The sequence below is a fragment of the Phalangium opilio genome, unplaced genomic scaffold, assembly GCF_054372755.1.
Source record: "Phalangium opilio isolate 3A_F unplaced genomic scaffold, DU_Popi_V2 ptg000017l_1, whole genome shotgun sequence".
NCBI lineage: Eukaryota > Metazoa > Arthropoda > Arachnida > Opiliones > Phalangiidae > Phalangium > Phalangium opilio.
In genome coordinates this window covers 7,799,733-7,821,543 of record NW_028324151.1, presented here as the reverse complement: position 1 = coordinate 7,821,543, position 21,811 = coordinate 7,799,733, and the positions used below count along the sequence as shown (strand labels likewise).

The following is a 21,811-nucleotide window of genomic DNA, read 5'->3' as shown; positions in this document are numbered from 1 at the left end:
TGAAAGGGAATGCATAGCCCTGAAAATGGCGGATAAGGAAGAAACACCAATAGAGCTTGAAACACTAGTTTTATCACCTCTACTGAAAGTAAATAAATTACTATGAGAACTTTGGGATATAATTCACTTCTGATTAGATCGTGGGCGAAAAAACCCGCTAAAATGGTATATATAATTTCGAGATTCCGATGGAATCCGCATGGTATGGTTCTGACGTCATGGTACATTATTAAGAATTATTATTTCTAACCAGAAACTAGGTTCCCGCGAGACGGGGAGTCAAAAGGGTTAAGACAAAAACGCCTCTAGATCATTAAGTGGATCGTAAAAAAAGATGACCATTTGTAGAGATAGTATAGAAGGGGTCCATTAACTCTTAATTCACTGACGTCATAAAACTCGTGGCGTAGTGGTAGTAAACGGTAACCGGGGTTCGGCTTCATTTCAAGTTTCAACCGCAAAACTTTTTTCAAGGCTCGTTACTACGTAATTATTAGTTAAAATCTACCCTTTTTTATATAAAAATCTATTAAAAAAGGTGGTGGGTAAATGACCTTGCGAGATAATCGTTTTAACTAAAATTGTACGCGCAACTTTCTGTAATAATCTTATTAAAAAATGATCAATTAATATTAACTATTAAACGCAGTTTTAATTACATATAAATTTCAATTATTTTTTACATTGTTTTTTCTTACCATTTTTACCTTTAGTTTTTTTCTTAGGTTTCTTACTTGGCGAAGTTGCGGAACCTAAAAAGATTTCAAGAAGATTGTTAATTTAATTTTGGAATAAAATGTTTTAAAGGGAGAGTGAAGGTGATAATTTCGATACACTTTATAAAAGAACCAACAAATTCATAAGAGAGACGCCCACCCTAAATCCCTTCACCTTGAAAGCAGAAAACCTGAAGGGACGATTCTCTTAACTACCAACAGAAGGGGATAATAGAAGAAGGATGACACTCTGTATCCTCTTAACACTTTAGTTATATAACATGATTCTTAAAATGCTTATAATCCTTTTTGTTTGCTCTTCTGCTCATCAAACTTCAAATGGGCATTGCACCATGGAAGGGTGAATTCTATAACTGTTTGCAGTACTAAATCCTCAGCAATCCACCCTGCACAAACCTTGATGGTCTTGACGTGGGGGGACAAAACCGCACAAGCGCATACATGCGCCTTGGCAATAGTTAAGCGCTAATAGAGTAATGATGAGGGAACTATTTATCGCGTATGTGATTCGGTTTTGCAACCTTGCTCCATATGTTAAGGGATGTTAAGAAGAATCATGTTACAAATACCCCGCTTTGTGGTACACTTCTCTCGAAGAGAAATATTATATCCTTCTGTTAGTAGATACATTTTAAACGCTTTGACCGATATTTCGTTTTTGACTGTTATTTAGTAAACTGGTTAACAATATCTACGATTCAAGTATGGTTTTTGGTTTGAATCCGCGGTAATCTTGGCCAATGTGTACAGAAAAAGCAGTCCAAAACATCATAAGGGGATAATTTCCATACGTTTTTACCATTTTTAAAAGTAGCTAACATTTAGTACAAAATCTAGGCCTAATTGTAGAAGCGTTTAAGTATCCATTAATAACTTCTGTTTATTATATCAATTTATCAAGGTTTTTTTTTAAAGTTTTTCTCTCTTTTGAAGGCAAACAAACAGAGCTTCAATTATTTTGAATGCGCTTTTGGTTTGGCTTGAAAAACACCTATTATTAGCGAAAACTCATGAATAAATTATAATAGCACGGTAGGCTCAAATAAAACCCTGGCGTAATTTCAATAGATCAAAGCAACCTTGGATTTTCAACAACAAAATGGTTTTAAACACGATCGTATGTAAAGACCATTGAAACTGTCATAAAAAGCAAATTATTATGCAATAAATAAATAAATGAAAAATGTTAAGAATTTTGGTGCTCCTGCAAAAATATTTCTATAAGAAATAAAATTGAGAGTAAAATTAAAAAAGAAGATACAAAAAAAAAAGATTATGTCAAAATAATTATCGTGAATTTGGGATTCTTTCTGCATTAATGGAGGAGAAACAGATGAAAAATATTGAACTATAGTTTAAACTAGTAAAGGGCACCAGTGTGAATCGCGTGAAGCTATAATTGTAGAGACGCTACCAGTCAAAATGTTTCGCTTACTTCTCTGGATGCGTTTTAACAGATGTCACAATATTCAAACCAAAGTCATAAAGCACCTCTACATATATCGTGAGCCATTGTAATATCGTGAAATATCAAATTTCTCCGATTGAACATACATGGCTCATTACTCCGATTGGTCAAAGGTTTTAGATGGAATTGCTCCGATTGCATGTCAAAGGTCTTAGATCAAATTGCTCCGATTGCATGTCAAAGGTCTTAGATCAAATTGCTCCGATTGGTCAAGGTCTTAGATGAAATTGCTCCGATTGGTCAAGGTCTTAGATGAAATTGCTCCGATTGGTCAAGGTCTTAGATCAAATTGCTCCGATTAGTCAAGGTCTTAGATCAAATTGCTCCGATTGGTCAAAGGTCTTAGATCAAATTGCTCTGATTGGTCAAAGGTCTTATATAAAATGACTTCGATTGGTCAATGGTCTCATATAAAATTGCTCCGATTGGTGAATGATCTTATATAAAATTTCTCCGATTGGTCAATGGTCTTATATCAAACTGCGCCGATTGGTCAAAGGTCATATATCAAATTGTTACGATTGGTCAAAGGTCATATATCAAATTGTTACGATTGGTCAAAGGTCATATATCAAGTTTCTCTGATTGGTCAAAGGTAAAATCAAATATCGCTGATTGGTCATATCGAATTGATCCAACTAGTCATCTCAAATTTTCTTCATCAAGATAGATGTTTAAACATTTCTTTCGCAAATTAAAATATTAATAAATTTGATAATTTTAATTTTTAAATATCACAAATTAAATGTAACATGAAAGTCCATCCCTTGAGTTGCGTGTAAAAATTATTTACCAGTCAACTGGAGACGATTATTTAATATGGTCCATATAACTAACCACTAAAAATTCTCTGATCTTGGGGTCCTAATTATTTCCTCCTTTCATAAAAACATTTTTAAACTCAAACTTGCCCAATCCCCACGTATAGTTAAGATTAAAAACTTTGATATACTCTAAGCGAAATCCTTGACCAAAAAGGGCTAGACGGAACAGAATTAAACACCGAACGATAAAAACGTAAGAAATTATCTAAAAATTGTATAAATCTTGAAGGACAAGGGTGGCAAAAATAGGAAGAGATAAAAAACGCTACTGTAGCCCATTGTATTAATGGAAGTGAAATTCATTTTGTAAAATAATTATTAGACAGGGTATTAAGTTAATTATCGGGAAGGGCCGTTTATTCACACTCGAACAATAGAGGAAAATAAGCTAGAATAACGTTCGTAACAAGGACAAGGCAGCTGCCTGCTATTCAATAAAGTTAAAAATTTTAAAAGAAAGTTTCGAAATATAAAATTACGAGATGAAAGGCAAAATAAAAAAGAAAGAAAGAAAAAAAAATCCAATTTTAAAATTTACATTTTATGTCAGAATTTAAAGAAAGGAGAAGATTGAGTTATAACACATTCGCAAGGTTAAACTTTTCTTGATTTACTCGTATTTTTAAAAAAATTATCTTTGGGAACGTTATGGGGTTATTGCATAATATACTGAGGTCTATCCTTGCACTCTTTGAAGTTTAGCGCCGATAAAAACAAATTAAAGGTACTTTTCAATATTTATTTTCAAATTAGTAGAAGCATAACACGTACATAAAAGTTCTTGTGAAATTTCGACCGACTTGAAGAATTTAAAGTGCAGAACGTCTATGGAGCTTCGTGTTTTCGTACATGTTTTTCGAAGAAAAGTACTATACTTTGGATATGAGCTAAATATCTTGTCATTTTTATTCATTTTCAGCTAAATATCTAGTCATTTTCATGTATTTTTTCGCTAAATATCTTGTCATTTTCATGTATTTTTTAGCTAAATATTTTGTCATTTTCATGTATTTTTGAGACAAATATTTTGTCATTTTCATGTATTTTTGAGACAAATATTTTGTCATTTTCATGTATTTTTGAGACAAATATTTTGTCATTTTCATGTATTTTTGAAACAAATATTTTGTCATTTTCATGTATTTTTGAAACAAATATTTTGTCATTTTCATGTATTTTTGAGACAAATATTTTGTCATTTTCATGTATTTTTGAGCTAAATATTTTGTCATTTTCATGTATTTTTGAGCCAAATATTTTGTCACTTTCGTGTATTTTTGAGTCAAATATTTTGTCATTTTCGTGTATTTTTGAGCCAAATATTTTGTCATTTTCATGACTTTTTGAGCTAAATATCTTATATTTTCACTAATTTTTTGAGCTAAATATCTCCTCATTTTCCCATCCTAATTTGTGAGCTAAATAACTTGTCATTTCCCATCCTAACACAACAAATATTTTAAAGACTGCAAGTCAAAATTCTGCCACTTTACAAAATTATGTAAAAAGGGGAAATTTGTTCTCTATGGAGTAGATTTTGGAAATAAATTACTTATATAACATCGCTCTAAACTATAGTCTGTCAAACGAAAGAAGAGCCCTGAGAAATTTGTCCAAATTGGTGTCGCCACCATCGACCCCATAGTACTTTATCAACTTGTTTTGTTTTGTCAATATTCGTCTGTAATATAGTCTGCTATAAACAGATAGGCTTAATCGCAATAGAACCAATAAATTTTGCTAAATATATTTAATATGTTTATGTTTCATGATTTTTTACGATCATCGAATATTAAAGAATAAAAAACAAAATTAACGACAAGACACCAGTTTTATCTTTGTTGAACTAGCATTGCAATATATTTTAATGACATAAGTTAAAGTACTTGTCCATAAGTAGTTCAGCATCAAAGCGTCTTCAGTCCACGTTTTCATCAGAGTCTTCGCTGTCTTCTTGCATATTAATTTTAAGAGGTTCAATTGTGGTTTCGATGATGGGATCCTTTTCCCAATACTCATGCATTATATTCTCGAGGTGCTCTATTGCCTTACGCCAATTCTCTGGTGTCACACGTTCAATGGCCCTCAATGTTGCATCTTTGACCGTCGAGAGTTTGAAACCAGAATTCTGCTTCGCAAAGCCGTTCTTCACTTGTGCCCATATTAGTTCAATCGGGTTAAACTGGCAAAGGTACGGTGGAATCCTCACTACCGTGTGACCTCTACTTTTAGCAACCTCGTCAATTTCGTACTTCAGGGCTCTGGACTTGTGACGCTTTATTATTTCATAAAGTTCACGTCGAGAATATAATGCATGAGTATTGGGAACAAGATTCCATCATCGAAACCACAATTGAACCTCTTAAAATTAATATGCAAGAAGACAGCGAAGACTCTGATGAAGACGTGGACTGAAGACTCTTTGATGCTGAACTACTTAGACTTATGGACAAGTACTTTAACTTATGCCATTAAAATATATTGCAATGCTAGTTCAATAAAGATAAAACTGGTGTCTTGTCGTTAATTTTGTTTTTTATTCTTTAATACTCGATGATCGTACAAAACCATGAAACATAATCATATTAAATAAATATAGCAAAATTTATTGGTTCTATAGCGATTAAGCCTATCTGTTTATAGCAGACTATATTACAGACGACTATTGACAAAACAAAACAAGTTGATAAAGTAATATGGGGTCGATGGTGGCGACACCAATTTGGACAAATTTCTCAGGGCTCTTCTTTCGTTTGACAGACTATAACATCTTGTAATTGTGAATGTAATTGCTCTAAAACTCGGCAGGTCCTTGAAAATAATACATACTCCGAAACCCTTTCAAAAAGTACGCAGGTTACATGGAAAAATAACTTAGTTATAGGGGGTTCGGTTTTAGCCATGTAATTACTCGTGTTTCGTACAATTTAAAATGAGTTATAATCACTTTTTTTCTTAGAAACAGAAAGAAGAAACCCCAAATTAGTATTTTGAAGACTTCATTTTCAACTTTCTAAAGAAAAATTCACTAAAAGAGTCAAGTGCTAAGAGAGAGGTTTTAGTTTTGGAAAATAAATGGCCTGGCTTTCATTTAAAATAATTAGGCCTAAGTCATTGGACTTATGTAAAAAAGAAGACCTAGTAAACTCCCCTAAAAAGTTTTCGATTTTTACAGGGTGTTTCTGATAAGTCTGCCATAAATTAAAGAGGATGTTCTTTGGGTGAATTTGAGTCGAAAATGTTCTATGACATTTTGCTTTAATGGACACTGTTTTCGAGTTATGATTTGAGTGTTTTAGAGATGACCCCTTAACTAAACTAGAAGTCATTGTCTATCAGTTTCTTAATTAAATTTAAGGGGTCATCCGTAAAATGCTGGACAATCTTAACTCGAAAACAGTGTCCCTTGTGGCAAAATGGAGATAGAAGTTACATTTTCGACTCCCCAAAGAACATGCCCCTTTAGTTAACGCCAGACTTATCAGAAACACCCTGTATACTAGAAAAAACCACATTTTCAATTATAAGTTATCATCCTTAACTAGTAAAGGGGATCGGCTTTGCTCAGGTTAATCTTAAAATGTAAGTCTGTAAGAACGCTATTTCGTCGAGAAAAACCTTTTCAGCCACATAGTATGATGAACATTCCTCAAGGAAGGTACACATTTCTGGCCAGCATTTTCCAAGATGGTCGAAGTATTGATTGAAAAAATATTTCCCAGTAAATACCAACTAATTAAGAGTAACATTTCAGCAAAATTTCAGTTTTCTAGGTAAAGCGGTTTGGGCTGGACGTTGATTAATTGTTATCAGTCAAGACGTTTTTATTGATACAGAATATTTATGTTCATTTAGAAGAGTCATAAAGATTACGAGAAGGACTTAAGAATTCATGATAATACTAACTGACATTTGAAGTCTAAATACCATTCCTAGACTCCGGAAAAAATTTACTAAGTTTCATACTGCAGAAATCACGAAAGAAGGTGATTAAAGGGATAGTTGCAAGTCCTTCTAGCCCGAACTTTAGTTAAGTAACATGATTCTTCCCTGGTTAACCCTTTTTGTTTGCTCTCCCGCTCATCAAACTTATAATGGGCATCGCACCGTGATAGGGTGAATTCTATAACTGACCAGTACTAAATCCTCAGCAATGAACCCACAAACCTGGATTGTCTTGGCGTGGAACAAAAATCCACAAGCGCATGCGCCATGGCAAATACTTAAGCGCTAATAGAGTAATGATGAGGGAACTATTTATCGCGTATCTGATTAGGGTTAATAACTTTGCTCCAAATGTAACCTTGATGTTGGGAAGAATCATGTTACGATTACCCTTCCTGCTTTGTGGTGGTACACTTCTGTTGAAGAGAAGAATTATATACTTCTGATTTGAGTGACCAAGCTTTTTGAAGTGACCTCTCAAAGTGAAAGAAATCTTTCTGAGGTAACTTGTGAATATATCGTGTTACCGTTTGATCCCAACTCAAACTTCACCAAATTATAACCCGACTACCACTTTCAAAATTATTAAGCCTAAATAAAAAACGTCCTGGGGGCCCCACTCCACTAATTTCTCAAAAAAACCCTGTCCGAAAAGTTTGGTGAAAGTCAAGAAGATTGAGCGTCTCCAAGAAGGTTCGGGTCGGACTAGGTTCTAACGAGAAAACCGCGCCTTCCACGTGATCCCTATCCAACCCTTAAAGCATCCAGTCAGGTCATACGTAAAGAATCCCAACCCTCGTTTATATAAAAGATTATATAAAACTTCAATTTAAGAAGGGGGAAGGGTAGAATGTGCAGAGTAATTGATGAAGAAAAGTAATAATGTAAAGACTTTTCTTAATTCCCTTCGGGGTTGGGAGTGGTATAGAATTTTTTAACAGCTCCTTGGAAATCGAGTAGTAGCAGCTCTTTAGCTTTGACAATAAGACAGGGTCTACGGAGCGTAATACAGAATGACACTTGACAACAAAGTGGAGTGAGTGAGTATACAGGGTGTTTCTAATAAGTCTGCCATAAAATAAGGGGATGTTCATTGGAAAATCGATTTTGAGTCGAAAATCAGGGTTCATACCACTTTTGGAAAACAAATTTCACTGAGATTTCCAGGTTTTTCCCCACATACTTCTTGAATTTTCCAGAGTTACGAGCCTCCAAAGTTTAGTCTAATGCTATTCCTATGGAGGGGGTTGTTTGTTTATGTTTTGCTTAATTACTCGGCCCCTGTTTGTCGTAGCCCTACGTTTAAAGTATGGTTGGATGGGGGGCAAATTGGACTATAACATACTCAAAGCACATCCCCGTATCTCAAATATAACCAGAGTTATGAGCCTCCAAAGTTGGTTGTAATGTTAATCCCTTGGAGAGGGGTATGTTCACGAACATTTTGCTTAATTACTCGGCCCCTGTTTGACGCAAATTTCCCTGAATTTTACTAAAAATTCTAAATAGCCCTGAATTTTCCCTGATGTTTTTGTCATCTATTTATTTCCCTGATTTTTCCAGGTTTTCTAGGTTTGTATGAACCCTGAAAATGAAACTTCTATCACATTTTGCCACAAGGGACAATGTTTTCGAGTTAAGATTTGAGTGTTTTAGGGATGATCCCTTAATTAAATTAGAAATCATTGTCTATATCAGTTTCTTAATTATGCTTAAGGGGCCACCCCTGAAATACTTTGACCAATCTTAACTCGAAAACAGTGTCTCTTATGGCAAATGGAGATAGAAGTTACATTTTCGACTCAAAATCGATTTCCCAAAGAACATCCCCCTTAATTTATGGTATGCAGACTTATCAGAAACACCCTGTATAGGTCTTATTTTGGAAAAGTTTTGATCGCTTTTATGGACATTATCCACATCACTTATTTAAACGCGGAAATTCGATCGCAATTTCCGATTTTTTAAACACAGCCCACACTTCAAGGAGAACGAGTGGTTTTCTTATTTTTTTTTAAACTAACTAAAGTGTTTTTAATTTCAAAAAAACAAAATCGAGTGGTTGTTTCTACACCAAGAATAGACCGTTCCATGCAGCAAATTACTTTGCAGAGAAGCCAACGTATGGCACCTTATTCAAGGAGCTAATCACTCTAAATAGTTCCTGTACACTGATAACGGATTACGTGTAACGAGTTCAGGACTTTTAAGGGTACATAGGGCTTTCGAAGCGCTACACCGATTGAACTAAGTCACTGGCCCCCTTGGGAACCCAAAGAGGCCAATAGAGCAATCTTAATTGTGACGTCAGTGCCTAGGTAGAACGTCAGGGGCTTAGCTTTGGCAGTGAGCGGCCATGTTTGGTACCGCTTTGGTTCTATGGGCAAATAACATGGGTGACGTCACACTAAGGCTTCTGAGATAGTTGTTAGCTCATAGAATCAAAGAGGCACCAAACATGGCCACTCACTGCCAAAGCTAAGCTCGTGACGTTTTACCTAGGCACTGACGTCACAACTGAGATATCTCTATAGAGTGCTGTCAGAAGCGCCGGTGTGACGTCACCCATGCTGTTTTCCCATAAAGAAAAAACGGTAACTGTCATGGCCGCCCATTGCTAAAGGCAGACTCGTGACGTTTAACCTTGGATCTGACGTCACAACTGACAGCACTCTATACTCTGACTGAACATAGTTAGCCAACACTATGAGCCAATCACCAAACAAAAGGCTTCTGCCTTTTTTCCATTTCGAATCATGGTTTTTTGCACCAAAAGAACAATAAAACGAGTTTTAAATCAGATTTCAAAGGCAAGGAGGATAGCGATTAACTTCACACGCCATGTTATCTTTGCGCAGATTCTTAAGCATAAGTTTTTAAGATGATCCATAAGTATGACACTACCTACACTTCGTAATGCTAGAGACTTACAGCTCTAGCTAGTTCGAGAACGACAAGCGAGAATTGACTACACTTGGTTAATTTTGCAGTCCATCTTCCTATTTAGTCTGTACTAGCCATTGACAGCGCCTCACCAGGCGTCGCTTTACGAGAATCTGACCTACGTCACTTCATGACAAGCTCCAGTTTGTAACCAGTGACAAACTTATGGAACATATCTTATGAACTTATTGTCAAAGGCATAAAGCTGCCGCTAGCAAATAGCAGTTTAATATTCATGTGATAAATCAGATAACAATTAAATAAATTGAAAGAATTTTGTTTGTGGGTATGACTTATATAAAGACCTTAAGAGCTGCAACTATCTTTCAAAAATAGCCCTTGGTTTTCAGAGATAACGAAATATTAAACATTTAAGTTTTTGGGTGTTCTTAAAACGACCTTCAGATCAAATTTAATGTCAAATTATTTCTTTAATTCTACCCTGAAATTGCCTCAATTAGCTTGTTATCTGATTCGTAAGGCTTGTTTGACAGTAAATGGTACCGTTAATCATATTTAATACGATTCTTACAGCAATTTAAAAAATTAAAAAACCCCTAATGAACTTAACTAATTTATTAATTTAGCCTTAGGATAAATTAAAATATTTCCTCTCATGCAAATTATTTACTTGAAATCTTATACAAATTTCTTAATTAGCATTTCATAGCGGTTAATTATTTCCGTATTTTAATATTTTTTTAAATATTGTTAAATTATTTTCGTAAAAATATGGCGGGAAAAAATACGGTTATTATAAAAAAAAGTTTGAGAATAGGACTTGTGGCGCTCTCTATTAACAATGAACGAAAGCAATTTGGTTTAAAGGGAAACTGAAATGGCAAGACTAATTTTTTAATCGATTTAAATTTTTAAAATAACGACATAATCATTGAAAAATGATCAAAAAATTTCTGTTAATTTTGAATAAGTTATCAAAGCTTCAAGATGGGACTATCTCTCTCAAAATTTGAGCTTTCTTCGGAATTTACCACATTAGGTGAGTGACGTAGGGTGGATTTTAGGGGCATAATTCATTGTGGACATGTAACACGCGGTCAACCTGTTTTGGAATACATAGGTGTCGTGCCCCCCCCCGCGACCTGTCCCTTACAAAATACCCCATTATAAGCCAACCAATTATATAAGAGGATGCGAGTTTAAGAACCATGCCTAAAGCTCAGTTTTGATAAACAATGAGTGTATTTCTTTGACTTTCTATTTACAGCTCTACAACTCTCCCTGAACATTTCGAAAGTTCAAATATTAGGCTTAGAATGTAAACTCTGTTAAATTTATAAACCATTTACGGTAAGCTTCGTTAATGATTTTGATCTTCCTTAAACAATTTAAAGCGATTAATAAATGATTATCTGCCATTTAACATCTAACCAATCGGAAGCAAAAGTATATAGATATAAAAACAAAAAGTACACTTCATCAACAATTCCCTGCCTGCCTTTGGCTGTAGACGACACGTAAACTGAGAAGCAAACTACCCCCTCCTTTCAATTACCCCCTACACGAATTAACCAATCAGGGAAGAGCTTCTTGACGTCATAGGTTCATAGAAAGTAGAATTACGTGATGATGGCGATCCAAACGTTCATTTTTGGTACTAGAGCTAACAACTGCTACTTTATGAGCCTATTCACGGCTTGTTCCCTGTGCTTGGTCGGGAAGGTAATCATATTCAGAAGGGGGTCGACACTAATCCACCTTATTCCCTATCGCCGGAAGTTAGGCTTATCTCGGGATTCGTGGAGGGTTGTAACGGGAAGAATATAGTCTGTCGTCTGCTACAGTACATATTGTTGGTCTTTGTAGCAGACGACAGACGAATTTCTTCCCGTTACTCCCCTCCACGAATCCCGAGATAAGCCTAATTTCCGGCGATAGGGAATAAGGTGGATTTGGGATAAAGGAGGGCTTCTAATGTTACACCGCGCCAGCAAGTTTCAACAAAGTGTAGGCCTACTTTGAGTTTTTATATCTATAGACTTTTGTCGAAAGGGAGTATGAAATGACACCCGGAAATTTGCAACTAAGATTCAGAACTACACGCGTTTTTAAATTGAAATAGGGATTTAGTAATAAATATTGTAACGTTGTTTTTTAACCCCTTAATTTAAATAAGAATAATTAAAACATTTTTTGGCTTACCCAGTGGAAATAATGCAGGAACTTTATTCAATTTGATTAGAGGTGGTAATAAGATGCCAGGATTCAAATTGACCCAATTGCTATCCTTGGTATAGAGATTGTCATCCTCAATATCTTCTAGTCTTGACTCAATTAACGAATGAAGATCAAAACTCCTATTTAATAGGATTTTTTTTTATTAATGTCAATATATTAATTAATTTTATCTACTTAAAAAGCAAATAAATAAAAGCTAGCACATACTTCGTATCGCTTTCTTTGTACAAAGTGGCAACAGTTTCGTTTTGATTATGGCATAAATAATAACTGCCAGGAGTTAAACTGCAAAATTAAATAAATAAATAAATTAAAAACAAAGAAATATTAAATATATAAATAATAATAACGAACATACATAAATTAGCAAAAAGAATTACATAAGTTAAATAAATTACATAAATTAACAAAAAATTACATAAATTAACAAAAAAATTACATAAATTAACAAAAAATTTACATATATTAACAAAAAATTTACACATATTAACCAAAAATTTACATAAATTAACAAAATATTTACATATATTAACAAAAAATTTACATAAATTAACAAAAAATTTACATAAATTAACAAAAAATTACATAAATTAACAAAAAATTACATAAATTAACAAAAAAATTACACAAATTAACAAAAAATTACATAAATTAACAAAAAAATTCCATATATTAACCTAAAAATAACAATTAAGAATTACATAAATTAACAAAAACATTAATACATAAATAAACAAAAATTACATACATAAATAAGTAAACAAATATTTCATACATAAATAAATAAACAAAAATTACATACATAAATAAGTAAACAAATATTTCATACATAAATAAGTAAACAAATTTTACCTAAATAAATAAACAAACACAAGTAAATAAAGTTAAATTGAAAAACGAACCTTAAAAACCTCTCCAAAAGAGAATGCATCTGGTTCAAAGTGTTTGTAGGCTTTAATCTAGAAATTTCCAAAAAAAATATTAATTATTTAAAACTTTTAAAGTCAAACTTAACTTAATTTTTCTTTATCAAACCTGAGTTTAAGGACATCTGTACTTTGCAATAAATCATCCATCGTTAATTCTTCCATCATAATATTTTCGGACGTTTTAGCATTTATTCCAACTATAATACAAATGAAGAGAAAAAAATTCCATTAAACAATTTCAATAAAAAATAAAAAAAAAATTTCAACTAGCCTCTTAAAAGTTGACAGCCAGGATGAGTAAGCAAGGTAGCCCATTGATTACAAATTTCTCTGGGTGAATTTTCCTCCGCAGAATATTCTGCAAAGAATTCCAACTTCGGATAAATCATAAACTAGAAAGAAAAAAAAAGCAATTAAAATTATTTAAATTAATTGTTTAACGATGGCATAAAAAAGGGTTAGAAAATGTTTACAGGTTTAGATAGCGGAGCTTTTAGAGCATGAGTCTTGCCTCGAAACAAAATCTTTAAATTTGATAGTGAGAATAGACTATATTGAACATTTTCAGTGCAACCAACAGGAGGATAGGCCGTTTCCGGCTCCAAAGGCATTGAAACGCCAAGTTTATCATTAGTAGGTTCCTCATTCAATGGAATAACCGCTACCCGATAGAAATTTGCTTTTTAATCCCAATCACAATAACCACCAAACCAAGAAGCTATATCTAGTTTATTAGGGAGAAGGTATAAGATGCCCATAAGTATTCGCGCGCCATAGTCCCAGTCCCCCCTTTCAAAATATAAGGGGGGGGGTGTAAAAGGAGGCCACCGGGCTATTTCGCCTCTCCTCAGTCGGAAAATATGACTGTAATTTTCGTCATTCGCGACGCGCTGACGTGAGTTTTCAAAAACCAATGAGATATACGCTGGTTGTAATTTAGAGGCGGGGATTAAAGGGGCTGTTCGGACAGTGGGACAAACGACGATCTTCCTCATAGAGCTTAACATAGCGGGTGGGTAAAAAAGGAGAGGGGGTCGGACAGCCCCTTTAACTCCGGACACGTCTACGTTTGGACTGGAGATAAAGCTGGAAATGTTGCGAATTTATGCCTTCTCCCTAATAAACTAGATATCACTTCTTGACCAAACTAAACTTACTAGGGGATTTGATTTCATCACCTTCCCCGCAGTTCGAAGAAGTAGGACTTGAAGGTGAGATTTCAGTAACCGGGGTGGACAAGGTGTTATCGGTTATGTTTAGAGCGCGACATAACTTTGCTCTTGACCTGGTAATGATGGGTAAAAAATCAGATTTCTTTTCTATATATTTTGATTGGGAATCATCTTCGCGTTCCACATTGCTTTCAACAATTGAATCGTCATCATTGGAGTTTTTCTCCTCTTCGCTATCGGATTCAACCATCATTGGAGTTTGTTCTAGATCAATGACAAGGTCTTCCGGTTCAGATTCCGAAGAATTCTGCGCTCCAGTCAGAATGCTACCATCCACATTTTCAGTTTCACATTTTTCGGGTTTACTAATAATATCCTTAGCAGTTTCTTGACTTTGTTCCAATGCAGATTGTTCCATTTCCCCCTCCAATGCGGACTGTTCAGTTTCCCCCTCGACCGCGGGTTGTTCCGTTTTCCCCTCCACCGCCGATTGTTCCGTTTTCCCCTCCACCGCGGATGGTTCCGTTTCCTCCTCCAGTGCGGATTGTTCCGTTTCCCCCTCCACCGCGGACTGTTCCGTTTTACCCTCGACCGCGGACTGTTCCGTTTCCCCCTCCAGCGCGAGTTGTTCTGTTTCCCCATCCACTGCCGGCTGTTCCATTTCCCCCTCCACCGCTGATTGTTCCATTTCCACCTCCACCGCGGATTGTTCAATTTCCCCCTCCACCGCGGATTGTTCCGTTTCCCCATCCACCGCGGGTTGTTCCATTTTCCCCTCAAGTACAGATTTATGTAGAGATTCCTCAATATTTCCCTCCTCGATTTTGTCAACTATATCATTAACCATTTCGGCACATTCGACATCGACAATACTTTCAGACTCTCGTTCCTTCCCTTGTTCAATATCTTTTCCCTTTTCCATTTCTTTTAGTTGTTCTTCTTTCTTAATTTTAGGCTTCACTAGTTCGATTTTGGTTAGTTTTTTAGGGGGAGACAATCCTTCTAACGTATCAAGATCTGTATTTCCATCATTGAAAAGCTCATCCTCATCATGAACCACGACTTTACGTTTCTGAATAATTTCAGTTTCTTCAGGACATTCGGGAAAAAAATTCGTGTATTTAACACGTGCGGCGTATTTGAAGTAGCGATAAGTTTGTTCACGAACGCGTGTTGGACCCGAACACAAGGGTTTGTCAATAATAACCATTTTTTTACCATCATCTAAGATAAAATGATATAAATTGTAGCAAGACAACATTTTAAAGGGAGAATGAAATGGCCAGACAGCCATTTTTTAATCGATTTAGGATGTTTTTTAATCGATTTAGGATGAAAAAAGAATAAAATAATTAAAATATAGAGCTTAAAAGTTGACGTGCTACGTAGACGTTAAATTAAATAAACAATTTAGTATTTTTATAACGACCACATGAATTTTTAATACAGCGCGCATATTTTATATATCCAAAAAAGCTGTAATTGCATGGTTAGAGGTATTTGAAATTAAAATACACACTTCTCTTATCAAAAATAAGTGTTAGCAAAAGTGGATGAGAGGGAAAGTATGACAATGGCCATAGAGCCTGTGTTAAAAAACGCAGGCGGACATGAAAGTTTCGCCAATAACTATTTAGTTTACTAGTGACTGATGGACTTGCAAACTCGCGACTGAAAGTAGTTCAGACATTTATGCTCCTTGGTTTAACCATAGCCCACTTGATCACGCGAATCACGACGCAAGCTGCTCGCACTATAGCTAAATTACCGAGATTTGTTTTAAACGTATCTAGTTTTATGCGCTCTTCTATTGCTTCGATAACCTTACTTAAATCCATATTATACCTTCAAGTACCTTTTAAAACATTACTAACTACTCTATCCTGACTATAAACACAAATCGGAGAAGTTCTAGCATACGCAATAGCAGACGACGGTAACCGCGTAACCGCGAATTAACACAAGACCTATTTTAAGGCAGTGAACAGGCCCAGTGTAGCTACGCCAATAAAACGGTCAACTACGGCGAAACTCTGATGACTCGCGACTTTTGGCCATTTTCATACTTTTCCTCTCATTCACTTTTGGTGTTAGGCTTAGTAAAAAATTAACAGAAGTGTTTGGTAAGTTTTGTTAACGATTTTATCAATTTAAAACAACTAAAAATTGGTTGTCAGGACATTTCATTGTCCCTTTAACGCTGAAAAGTAAGCATATGCAACACACCATTTTCTTTGACGGTTACGATAAGTTCCCAGTTATTTTCATAAGGAGGTAATAGTAATAATGTCTTAAATGAACTTAAAGTTAAGATAACATCGGCTTTATATTTCTCAGCTAACGAAAGAGCAATTGTATCTCGGCTAGAAACCTAATAACGTAGATATTTAAAGAAATAAAGGCTATAGTTTTCAGTGGCAACATGAAATCGAATCGACGGACCCCTATTACCATTTTGCTGGGATGTACGTCTGCATCAATCTCAGTAGACCCTATTGGAAATACTTTAGTAATTCTGTAATAATCCCTGGGTAAAATCTGGGATTTTAATTTTGGATTTGGTACAACCAAACTATGTACTATTCCCTTTAAAATTTATCAGAAAAAAAATTATGAATCGCTATTAAAGGGAGGGTGAAGTAGAAAATCAAGTGATTTTTTATCGATTCTTCTACTAATTGTAAGACCAGTCTGCATAGTCAAACATTCAGGAAATATCTCTCTCCGAAGGATTTTAAAATTCAAATTAGGTTCAGATTTTTAGGATAATTTTAAACAAGGACTTCCGACCAATCACGTAATGCCCTGCCTTTTTGTTAACAAAATTCTCGTGGCACGTTCCGTGTCGAATGAAATTTATCACGAGATTTGATAAAATGCGCGCGCGATGTGATAATCGTGACGCGAGACATGGAACGTGCCACGAGAATTTTGTTAACAAAAAGGCACAGTGTTACGCGATTGGTCGGAAGTCCTTGTTTAAAATTATCCTTAAAATCTGAACCTAATTTGAAATAATTTTAAAATCATTCGGAGTTGGTATTTCCTGAATGTTTCACTATGCAGACTGGTCTTATAATTAGAAGAAGAATCGATAAAAAATCACTTGATTTTCTACTTCACCCTCCCTTTAAAATGAAAAGCACATTAACAAAGATTAATTTAATTACTAAGGTTAGGAGAACTTTATCCAAATTAAAACTCATTGGTGTTTCTTTCAAAATTTTTTCTTGAGTCCAAAATTGTATGATTTCGTCATATTTATACCAACAAGGATATTTTAGCGATAACCTTAATTTTGAAACACATAACTCCTATAAGAACAATTAGATATCAAATGAATAATGAACATCTCCCCCTGAAAACTTAATTAATTAAAAAAAATTAAGAGCAAGGCATACTTTAATGTATTTTCTCGCGGAGAATTGAAGATTGTCATATATATCAATTCTATTTGCGTAATTTTCCTTCATATACTTAACAAACAGTTCTTGTTCTATCGTAACTTTACCATGCAAGTCCTAAAATCGTTTAATTTAATTACAATTAATTAAAGTAAAGGCCCTAACTCAGGGTTCATACAACTTTTGGAAAACAAATTTCCCTGAGATTTCCAGGTCTTTAACCACATACTTCCCTGAATTTTCCAGAGTTACGAGCCTCCAAAGTTTAGTGTAATGCTATTCCTATGGAGGGGGTTCAGTTTAGGTTTTGCTTAATTACTCCGCCCCTGTTTGTCGTAGCCCTAAGTTTTTAGTATGGTTAGATGGGGGACAAATTGGACTATAACATACTCAAAGGACATCCCCGTATCTCTAGTAGAATCAGAGTTACGAGCCTCCAAAGTATAGTGTAATGTTAATCCTATGGAGGGGGTGAACATTTTGCTCAATTACTCGGCCGTTGTTTGTCATAGACCTAAGTTTTTAGTATGGTTGGATGGGGGACAAATTGGACTATAACATACTCAAAGGACATCCCCGTATCTCTAGTAGAACCAGAGTTAAGAGCCTCCAAAGTACAGTGTAATGTTAATCCTATGGAGGGGGGTATGTTCACGAACATTTTGCTTAATTACTCGGCCCCTGTTTGACGCAAATTTCCCTGATTTCCCTGAATTTTACTAAAAATTCGAAATTTCCCTGAATTTTCCATGAGGTATTTGTCAACTATTTATCTCCCTGATTTTTCCAGGTTTGTATGAACCCTGTAACTGCCTGCTAAAAACCAAAGATAATATCACATTACCGCTAATTTTTCCACTTCAAGCATTCTTTCAGGAGTGATTTCATTTACATCAACTTTATGTTGTGAATATTTCTGAAATAACTGCAAGTACGTTTTCTGATCATTAGCTGAAATGCTGGTAAATTGATCAAATGATATTGGTGCATTATTTTCATCCAATCTATCATCCTTAATAAGTGCAAGTTTTGACCTATGAATTTTCTTATCAAATTAATCATTAAACAAACGTAAAAAATTAAATATAATTTTACGCTTCAGAGTCATCTGGACGTTCTATATCGTAAAAATCCGCCAATGCTTTTAAATATGTTATGTTATGTCTCTCAATTGATTGTTTAGTTAAAAATGGAGCCTTAGGATCAATGTAAATATCCTTTCTATGATAAGTAAACATCTAAATTGTAGATAACTAATAAAAATTAAAATTGCTTGACTTACTTAGGTAGTTCCCAAAAGCGAGTTTCTTTAACTTCATCATCACTTTCGTTAGAACTTTCTTTGGAATCTGCGGAAGCCATGCTTTCAAACTATTTTCAAAATAATGCACGAAATTGCAACATGCAGACGACGCACAATTGAGACCAATAGGATTGGGTTCTCATGGGGCACTCCCATGGAGCAATAAAAACAAGAGATTGTCAGTGCATAAAACAAGCCTTAACGTTACTAGACGATACTTCTCCCTTTTTTATGGCTCCATGCATTGAGTTGAGAAACTTACCACTAGAGTGGCCTTTGCGTTAACCTGCCTATTGGGGTACGTGGGACACTTTTGAAAACATTTGGACGGACGGACAGCTACCCTGTTTATCACGAGATGGTGTTGCCATCTAGAAGCTTAGATAAGAAATGTACAAATACATGTATTGTTTAAATCAGTCAAATTTCCCGCCTTTTCTTTTAGTTCCCTTGATTGCACCGGGATGACGCCACAAGCGCGTGATATAGTTTATTGGGTCTAGGGCCGTGCAGACTATTCGTTACTATTTGGTCGGACCAAATAATTTGGTCAAAATTGACGTTTACTATTCGCACCGACGAATCGAATAATGATTTTCAAAATTCTAGAATACCAAATAATGAGCTTCGAAAAACCGACTATTCTATAGCAGATAAAACAATTTGAAAGTGAATGTTTTTAACAGTCTATTGACCAAATTATTTGGTATTCGCAACCAGTTTTTGAATTTTTCTGTTGATTTTGTGAATTTGAGGGCGCTGTCATAGAGATAGAAACATAAATGTTATGCTCCTATCCCTATGGGCGCTGTGATAATGTCCGCTGGACCGTGGCCTAATAGATGACGCGACTGGGCAGACACACCCTTAAAAGTCTGACGTGGCTACTGTTAAGTATTACCCGCGTTCACCGAGTCACGTGATCTAGGAGGCTATAGCTGGAATCAGCCACTCGGTCTTTAGAAGTTCATAGACAAGGATAAATCATTAAAAGCATGAGTTAATAATATGTTAGCTCCCTATAAGTTACTCAGGCAATTCATTTTTATACTCCAGCGTTTTCTCCCGCGCCGCCGGCTTCCCAATTATATGCGACGCTCTGCGGCCGCCACGTGAACGAAAATCTTATTTACTTTTCTTTCCGGTTTTTCCCGGATGCGCGTGTAGTGGAAGCTAGCCAATGATATCGGAACTATTTAAGCAGCCGAATATTTCGCTCAGTAGCCTCGGTTAAGAAAGCAGTTAAGAGATCAATGGATTTGATTTATCTCAGTTGTATAATATTCTGGTTTCAAGTCACAACAACAACTCTTATCTTTAGCATTCTTTATCAATATCGGCAAATTGCATTGAGTTCCTGCATTTTTTTTCTCATTACTGACACAAACGCCACGATTTAATGTTAAATTGTTAAAACATAAACATTCATGACTGAAACACTCCCTTGGTGAAAAAGCAGCCGACGACTCGAGGTCGAGGAGTACGAGCAGGGATAAGGTACGAGCGGGATTTTTTTTCGACAAGAGAGAGCGCAACATTCGGATTTTTTCCCGCGCGGGCGAAATGAGAAGAAATCGCTGGATACATTACGCCTATGGAGCCTGAGTAACTTATAGGGAGCTAACATATTATTAACTCATGTTAAAGGTTTTAACTTAAAGGGTACTGGTTATTATCAACTACTCGCTGCGGAGCTAACTATATTGAACTTCCTCATAATATGCCACTATAGTATACCTATTAAAAATATAGTATCATGGAAGAGGTCATACATTGCAAAGCGAGTAGGGATATATTGACAACTAACCTAATTTTGATTAAAATAAAACCTTTGATTCGTTCAAAAATAAGTTTTCAGCTGTTCAAAAGTACCTTTCCGTGTCCCATTATTTATAAATTTGAAATTTGGTAGAATAGTTTTATAGAAATTTAAATTTGGTCGAATTTTTGAACTTCACACTATTTGGTCAAATTATTTGGTCATTTTCCTATTCCGAGCCGAGAGATGGCTCCCAAAAACACTGCTATTTGGTATTCGACGAATACCTTAAAAAGTACTATTCGCACAGCCCTAATTGGGTCTTCCCGCCTTTTCTTTTAGTTCCCTTGGTTGCACTGGGATGGCGCCACAAGCGCGTAACTTTCACTTCAATGGCTCCATTGGCTCCATGGGTTCACAACGTGAACCCTTGTCAATTAGCTGAACAGAACTGAACTAATGACATTTTCCATTGGAATTTTGGAAGTTACCATAGAGATACAAGAGGAACAGTTGAATTTTCAGCTTTGATTCGGGTTCAATGGAAGCGCCCCTTCGCGTGTGTGATAGGGTGAGTTGCTTGTACCGCCATCTACATGCGGCGAGGTAAACTAAAATATTACTAACCCCATGTTAACACTCGAAGTTAAGCAGCTTCGAGCGCTGTCAGTACTTGGGAGGGAGACAACGCGGGTTCGAATCCCGCCGGGGACGTTTTGTATTTAATTAATTTTTATTAATTTCCGTATTAATTAATGGAAGGAAAAGTGTTTGTAAAATAAAGAGATGTTTATTAACAGAGAATTAAAACATTTGCAAGATGAACCATTACGGTATTTATTTTTTGTTCAAATTGAATAGCTCCTTCGCTCGCCGATAGGGGCGCCACGTATCAAAAACCCTATCACACACGCGAAGGGGTGGGATGGAAATTTTCGTAACAGAATGTCGCGAGACCCCCCTCGCAATAGTTTGTCTAGGTTCTTAATAGTATTCTAATGTCTATGGAAGTTACAAATCTAGCACCATGGAGAAATATTTGGGGAGATTAACCTATGGTGTAACTCAACTTTAAAGAAAATTTAGTTATCACTCCAGTAAAACTACTCTATGGAAAATACCAATGTG

The 21,811-nt window shown here is 35.3% G+C and overlaps 1 protein-coding gene across 1 annotated transcript; it reads right to left on the bottom strand.

Annotated features, from left to right (window-relative positions):
- Positions 1–632: 632 nt before the first annotated feature.
- LOC149702894 (uncharacterized) lies at positions 633–19,208 on the bottom strand. The gene is made up of 16 exons (XM_089866821.1): positions 19,190–19,208; positions 18,904–18,992; positions 18,717–18,842; positions 18,466–18,655; positions 17,619–17,738; positions 17,388–17,531; positions 16,669–16,803; positions 16,444–16,588; positions 14,203–15,441; positions 13,519–13,706; positions 13,317–13,437; positions 13,152–13,242; positions 13,019–13,075; positions 12,324–12,401; positions 12,081–12,235; positions 633–752 (listed from the first exon to the last, which is right to left on the bottom strand). Exons 2-16 carry the CDS (start codon positions 18,981–18,983, stop codon positions 673–675), a joined length of 2,949 nt encoding a protein of 982 aa, XP_089722947.1. The 5' UTR covers positions 18,984–18,992; positions 19,190–19,208; the 3' UTR covers positions 633–672.
- Positions 19,209–21,811: the final 2,603 nt, after the last annotated feature.

Bases quoted from the DNA above. Each gene is read 5' to 3' on its own strand.
- LOC149702894 (XM_089866821.1), bottom strand. From the start codon at position 18,983: ATGGCTTCCGCAGATTCCAAAGAAAGTTCTAACGAAAGTGATGATGAA. The intron at 15,442-16,443 runs GTGTGTTGCATA...ATTTTATCTTAG, and splicing joins CGTAACCGTCAAAGAAAATG to ATGATGGTAAAAAAATGGTT. The intron at 13,438-13,518 runs GTAAACATTTTC...TTTTCTTTCTAG, and splicing joins AAGCTCCGCTATCTAAACCT to TTTATGATTTATCCGAAGTT.